The following is a 6,695-nucleotide window of genomic DNA, read 5'->3' on the forward strand; positions in this document are numbered from 1 at the left end:
CTTCTGGGGCAATCCCAACGTGCAGTGCAACCGTAAGTAGTTGTAATCAAATCGTACAGGAACCATCTACAACCAGCTCAACCTTTCAGCTTGCGACTGTAACGTCTACGGCGCGGTCACTCGGCAGTGCAACCGCGAAACCGGCCAGTGCAACTGTAACCCCGGTATCGGAGGCTACAAGTACGACCAATGCGCGCGTGGATACCTTGGCGACGCTCTGTACTGTGAACCGTGCTTCGACAACTGTGAGATCATCCTGGACGGACTGCGGGAGAAAACGAGCCGAACGATCAAGGAAGCGAAGACGAACAAGACGCTGCTACCGGAGCGTACAAGAAGCAGTTCGGCTCGATGAGCAAGAAGATGGAGGTTATCCAAGGACTGCTAACGAACACGATCTCCGATCGGGAGATCGAGGCGATCAATGCGAACGTGAAGCAACATCTGAGCGAGTCGGCGAAGTCCGAGAAGCAACTGCAGGAAACCAGTGCGAACATCGAGTTTGCAAACATCGACGTCGAGGAGCTGAGCAAGAAGACCGAGAGGTGAAGCAGTTGGCGAACTACCTGCGTGAGAATACCACCAAACTGCAGGAAGGCAACATCGAGGGTGCGCTGAACCCGACGCGTGACGCCTGAAATCGCGTCACCCAGATGGGCGAGACCAACATAGAGATCCAGGAGCTGAACGACAACGCCGAGTGGCAGTGCAAGTGAACGGAGGTGCTGCTGAAGAAGAACCAGGAGAACATCGAGAATAATGATCAAGTCGGCTAACCACGTGGTGACCAACCTGACCGACATCATCGACAACAACACGGCCACGCCGGAGAAGATCCGCGAGCTTGCGGAGCAGATCCAGCAGTACACGCTACAGCTGCAGCCGGACCAGATCCAAACGCTGGCCGAGCAGATCGACGAGGCAGTGTCGCACCTGGAGTCGATTATCCGGAACACCGAGCACGATCTGAAGCAGCAGGATTACGCGCCAAGTAGGATAGGTTTGGGGAGGGCTGGAGTTAGAGGGTTTTTATTTATTGATCTTTTTCACCTAGGAACCAAGACAGTCGATCAAGCGCGCCAACGAGGACATTCAGTCGGTTAAGATTGATCTTGAAGAGGTATGTTGGAATTTCTGTGATACCAGGACTTGGAACTGATCAAAATCAACGGTATCTTACAGATTGACAAGGAAACGGACGACGCGTACAACCGGGCCATCGTGGCCGCCGGCAAGGTGGACGAGCTGGAGACGCGCCTCAACAAGCTGCACGTGAGCAACGTGCAGAACCAGCAGGACGCCGAGGAGATCATCAAGCAGGCGGAAACGGTCAAGGAGTCGGCCAACAATGCGCATGTACTAAGACTCGGAATATCGTTACAGCTGAAGGATACGTACAAAACGGCGGTAGCGACGCTGACCGTAAGATCGAACGCGTCCGAGAGTGCACGCGAACGGGCCCAGAACCTGCTGAACCGTGCCTCCAAGAACACCGTTGAGACCACCTTTCAGCTTAAGAAATTGTACTACACTCAAACCCCGATGGTTTGACACCAACTGTTGTCAAACGAACGGGGTCACGTTTTAGTTTGACACCCCTTTTACACGGAGTTTACTCACACTACCAAACCGAAGACACGACAAGCCACTCGGGTCCAAAAAGTGGGTACCAAATCGGCTTACCCCTCCGTTTCCTCGGGAACTGGAAATGTCAAAGTGGAAACGTCAAAAAAAAAGTTCAAAAAATTTTGTTTGGCAGCACCGGCTTGGTGACGGCGAGAAATGTCATTTTGACAATACATTTTATTATTTTTTACGTGATCAGCCTTCTTCGGCCACCAGTTGCTAGACCTGGGAGAAACGTGACTTCCTGCGGCCACCGTATGTACCGGGGCCACGTCCAGTACCATTGGCCAACCTACGATAGCGTACCCACCACCGGTCAGCTCAGGAACGGACATCACCGTCTTTGATACGCGGCCACGCGGAAGGGTAGTGAGCCGAGTTCTTTCCGCTCCGATATTAACGAGTTTCCACGGTTGGCCATGCTGGAGTACGAGATTTCCGGGGGAGCGCAAGTTTAGCTGGTCAACAACCGGTACGTAGTCATGGCGGCACATTGAGTGGATGGGGAAGTCGCAAGAAGGAGGAAATGCTGTAAGTGCTGGAATTTGGTACAACTTCTTGATATGGATTTTCTTCCCACTTATAGATTCAGCATAGTACGACAACATTACCAAGATCGACTGCATCGAGCAGACGGCGGGAAAATTTGTGCTGGTCCACCGGTGGACGTGGACTTGGAGGAAAAGATCTCCCACCCGGAATACAACTATTTTTTGCTGCTACGGATGGCTCGGAACGTCCTGTAAACTGCCTGTATTTCTGCCGTGACCGGACATGGGAGTTCAGTGGCCGGTGACGTAAATTTTGTAACCGGATTCGGGTGCACGCTGAAGGGCAGCCGCAATCCTATCAAGCAGAAGCTGGGCACCAACGAAACAGCTTTGCGCCGGCGGAGACCAAGGATTCGTGCCACGGAGATTCAGGCTGTCCGTTGATGAAGCTGAAGAAGATTTGGACGCAGGAGGGCGTGACATCGTACGGGAATCACTGCGGCCTCGAGGATTGTACCCGGATTTACTCGAGGGTGCTCGCGTACATGGACTAATTTTATTGTGGTCGTAATAGCGAGTCTTGGTGGTGGTGTTGAAATGGTCGTAGGAGTTCAACCTTCCGTTACAAACGGTATTGCGTGACCTCCTGTTATGTGCTGCAGTTCAAACATATTAAGCTAAGAAATATAGATTTCATAAAAGCTCAAACAAGTAAAGTGCAACAGCAATGATGAAATTATTGAGAAAACGATTTACTTTATTATTTAGACTCAGAGCTCATTACAATGATTCTGAACTCTTCTGCCTCTACTACCACATCCAGATCAAAAGCGTCGTAGTGACGTAGCCCATGCCAGCCACAGGTAAGCCTTCTTGCCGTTCAGTGGCATCATGGTATTGGTCTTGGTCACCTTGATGTCACACAGTTGCTCTTCCGCGGCCTAAACACCCAGCTAGTTCGGTTGGTCATCATCGATGAAACTCCCAAATTAGCAAGATATTGCGATGTTCCTGCGAGTGCATTCCGGAACCGGTTTGACAACAGCTATGCCTAACATTTTGAACGCCGAAATCGTGCTCGGTACGATTCAGAACGTTGCTGGAGCACTTCCGCGCCAATCTTGTCCACACGACAGCCTTGCATCTGGAGAAAAGCGGCCGCATTAAATACAACCACAAAAGTGGCCACTTCCAGATCATCGACATTGGTCAAATCGCCCGGACTGCTACTGCACGCACGACACCAGCTGCTGAAGACGACGCTCAGCTAGATTGAACTTTTCCGCGTGTTTTCGCTGTCCAGTGAGTCTGGAATCTGCGAGGAGGAGAAACTCGAGCTGCAGAAGCTGATAGAGCGGGTCCCCGTCTGCTGCGTGCCATCTACAAGATCGTCCTACATCGCGAGTGGGCCCAGCTGCAGACAAGTGTTCAATGCTGTGCAAAATGATCGATCGGCGCATGTGGCAGAGCATGTCCCCGTTACGCCAGTTGCTAGGATAGATCGAGAAGAAGATAGGAAAAAAAACTTCCCGTGGGAGCGGCTGTACGATCTGGAAGCGGACAAGATTGGTGAGTTAATTCGCGTTGCTGAAGCTGGACAAGACCATCTACAAGTACGTGCATCAGTTTACAAAGTAAGAGATGTCCAAAAGTTCGTCGGCGAAGGTTCCTGATTGGTGCGCGAACTTGCCCCGTTGATCATCTTCATGGACGAGATCGAATCCATCGCAATTCTACCGTCAATCCAAAGGTTTAATAAGCCGGAACCAATCAACGCGAAGTCGTTTCGAATTTGGCTTGAGGTCTTCTGCAGGACAGTTCTTATTCTTGCAACGGAAGTTGTAGCAGAATTGGATGAAAAGGTCAATATTTCTGCCCTTGATTAAAGCATTACTGTGAGACCCGGCTTAAGACCCAGCACTATCATTGCCTTGGAGGATGCAGGGTCTTTGCGACGGTTCCAAAACCCGACACGGTAAGCTTATTCCCCTCTGGTTGCAGTCCAATTCCCTTCATCCTTTTCGGATCAAACACATTCGTCACAACTACAGGTAGACCTGATAGGCCTCTGGTGTAACTTTCCACTTTCTTTTTTCGGCTTTTTCATCAAGGTCCACGGCCGGACACATCATTCGGCGACGAGGATTCTTCAACAACCCGGAAGTATGGAACTTCTCAAGCAAGCCCTGCTCCTGCTGATCAAGCTAATTGAGAAGATTGATCCACAAGTTCCTGTTCAAGCTTCACGTACGACCCGGAACACAGACCTACAGACTGGTTGTTCCGACGGCACTAAGCCCTTTTCAAGCGGGAGGCGACCAAGCTGGAGAATGCGGCCTTGGCACGGTTCTTGGTAAGGAAACTCGATTTCCGGTGCTACGAGCAGCACTGGAACATCATCTTACCCAAGCTTCCTTGCTACTTAAGTCTCTCCGAAGCGATTCACACCCTCAAGCGGATCTTTGGCCCTCAAACGTCCGAAAACAGCTTGCTGCTAGAAAACCTCCGAAGCGGGTTTTTGTAAGCGGCTGTTTCATTCCGGTCCACGACCACACATCAACAACCAACACTTCTCACATCCCGTTCCGTTGGCCTCAGTCAAACCAACTCGTCAAAACTTTTTTTAAACCAAATCTCCTTCATCTGTTTCAGAGCTGCACAAAACGTACGAGTCGAACCAAAAGGACCTGGACTCGCTCGAGAGCAAGATCCAGGGCCTGACAGAGCAGATCAACACGCACCTCAACAAGATCCAAAGTGACGCCGACCGGTACCGCCAGTGCACGACGTGAAACGTCAAACGGCAGAGAGGAAATAAAGCGCAATTCAACGCAAGCCTTGATGACCAAAATCTGCAGCAACAGTAAAAACGGAAATGCTGCACTATTAATGATTCCGGAAATGACGAACCATTCGTTCCATTTGTCATCTTATTAAATTAAATATTCAATAAAACAATCCCCAAAACCCCCAACCCGCTTTATTCGGACTAGTAATTAATCAGCGGCTTACTGAATTTGACGCACAACAGAATCGACGTTGGTAGTGATTCGGGGGTCAAAACCCGCACCATCATGACCTGGAACCAAACAACTGAAAACCTTTAACGGATTTGATCAAGATGAAGTCAAGTGACAGAATGCAGCCGCCGGCTGTAGAAACGGAGTTTTAAAACGCGTCTTGAGGCCGTTTGATGACTTTCGGTTTCCGACAAGAATATCGACCCGGTCGCAGGAGATCCCGTTCCGGTTCAGCAGTAACTTTAGAAAAGGGCAGATAATTTAATACATATTGACTTCCTTAACACTTTTCCAGGCCCAACTTACCTCCGTCAAATACGGAATTGGGTGTGCCCTGGTACGCTGAAATAATCCGTGACCATCACTATCCCCTATCAGATCCAAATCTCCTCCGAATTTTTGCTATCGTTTTGGTCCTGTTCTCAACCAAGTTCGAAGCCGTTATCTAGTGGTCAATACATATCGCAATATTTGCTGCTCCACACGTAGCACAGATTACCCCTCGATGGCATCGGGCTCGCTTTCCAGGCCATATATTTATTTAATCCGCGAAAAAACACGGAGCACCGCGATGACCGACCCGATCCGAATGAGACAATACAATACGATCCTCTTCTACAGAATTACTAACTTGTTTATTAACTAACACTTTCTGCTTTGTTTTTAGATGAGACTAACCATTTTCCGATCGGATGTTGAAAGTACAGAAAAAGTGGAATTCGATTTAATGAAAAAACCAGGAAAACAGTTTGGAATCGGCTTAAGGATACACCATCCAAAAGGAATGATATTAACTGAAGTGGTAAACCTTTTTTTATTTATATTCATTCAGTTTTTCATTTTCCATGTACATTCATTCAGTTAAAATATTATTGAGTGTCCAATCACAATCGATGACTTTTCACCTCAATGTTAAATACAAGCAACTTTCATTTATTCATGAAATATTGTAGCTTTCGCTATTCAGTGATTTCAAATGTAGGAGGTCCTACATGTACAAAAGGGAAAAGGGATACCTTAAAACTAACTTATAAACTATATAATGAGCGGATCAATGCAGTGCGTGGCCGAATGGTTACGCTGTCCGCTTTGTAAGCGGATGATTCTGGGTTCGAATCCCATCTGCTGCAACCTTCCATCGGATGAGGAAGTAAAATGTCGGTCCCGGCCTTGGTTGTTAGGCCGTTAAGTCATTCCAGGTGTAGGAGACGTCTCCTTGCCATAAGTGAAACAACGCACCAAACCAAGCCTACTCCGGTGGAATCGCTGGTCGTCATAACTGTTCTTGGAAGCGACGTCATTTTCTCTGGCATTTCAAAATCGAAATACGAAAAGCGTACTGTAATCTGGGGTGAATCGGGACTACAGTCTGAAAAGGGACAGCAGTTTTTAGAGCACTTAAAGCTTTCAAATTTGGAAATGGATGTACACATTTTGTTGGCCTGAGTCTGTTCTAACCGAAACCAACCAGAAAAATGAAAATACTGTGCTCCAACATGGTTAAAACTGCTGTCCCAATTCGCCCCATGTGTCCCGATTGACCCCAGTTTACGGTACT

General features: G+C 48.5%; 1 protein-coding gene across 1 annotated transcript; it reads left to right on the forward strand.

Annotated features, from left to right (window-relative positions):
* The first annotated feature begins 759 nt into the window (after nucleotides 1–759).
* LOC6048648 (laminin subunit beta-1) lies at nucleotides 760–4,909 on the forward strand. Its single transcript, XM_038250684.1, has 5 exons — nucleotides 760–1,011; nucleotides 1,055–1,120; nucleotides 1,183–1,523; nucleotides 3,421–3,686; nucleotides 4,770–4,909. Exons 1-5 carry the CDS (start codon nucleotides 760–762, stop codon nucleotides 4,907–4,909), a joined length of 1,065 nt encoding a protein of 354 aa, XP_038106612.1.
* Nucleotides 4,910–6,695: the final 1,786 nt, after the last annotated feature.

This window comes from Culex quinquefasciatus, chromosome 2 (assembly GCF_015732765.1).
Source record: "Culex quinquefasciatus strain JHB chromosome 2, VPISU_Cqui_1.0_pri_paternal, whole genome shotgun sequence".
NCBI classification, from domain to species: domain Eukaryota; kingdom Metazoa; phylum Arthropoda; class Insecta; order Diptera; family Culicidae; genus Culex; species Culex quinquefasciatus.

Bases quoted from the DNA above. Each gene is read 5' to 3' on its own strand.
- LOC6048648 (XM_038250684.1), top strand. From the start codon at position 760: ATGATCAAGTCGGCTAACCACGTGGTGACCAACCTGACCGACATCATC. The intron at 1,012-1,054 runs GCTGGAGTTAGA...TTTTTCACCTAG, and splicing joins GTAGGATAGGTTTGGGGAGG to GAACCAAGACAGTCGATCAA. The intron at 1,524-3,420 runs GTACTACACTCA...TTCGCTGTCCAG, and splicing joins ACCTTTCAGCTTAAGAAATT to TGAGTCTGGAATCTGCGAGG.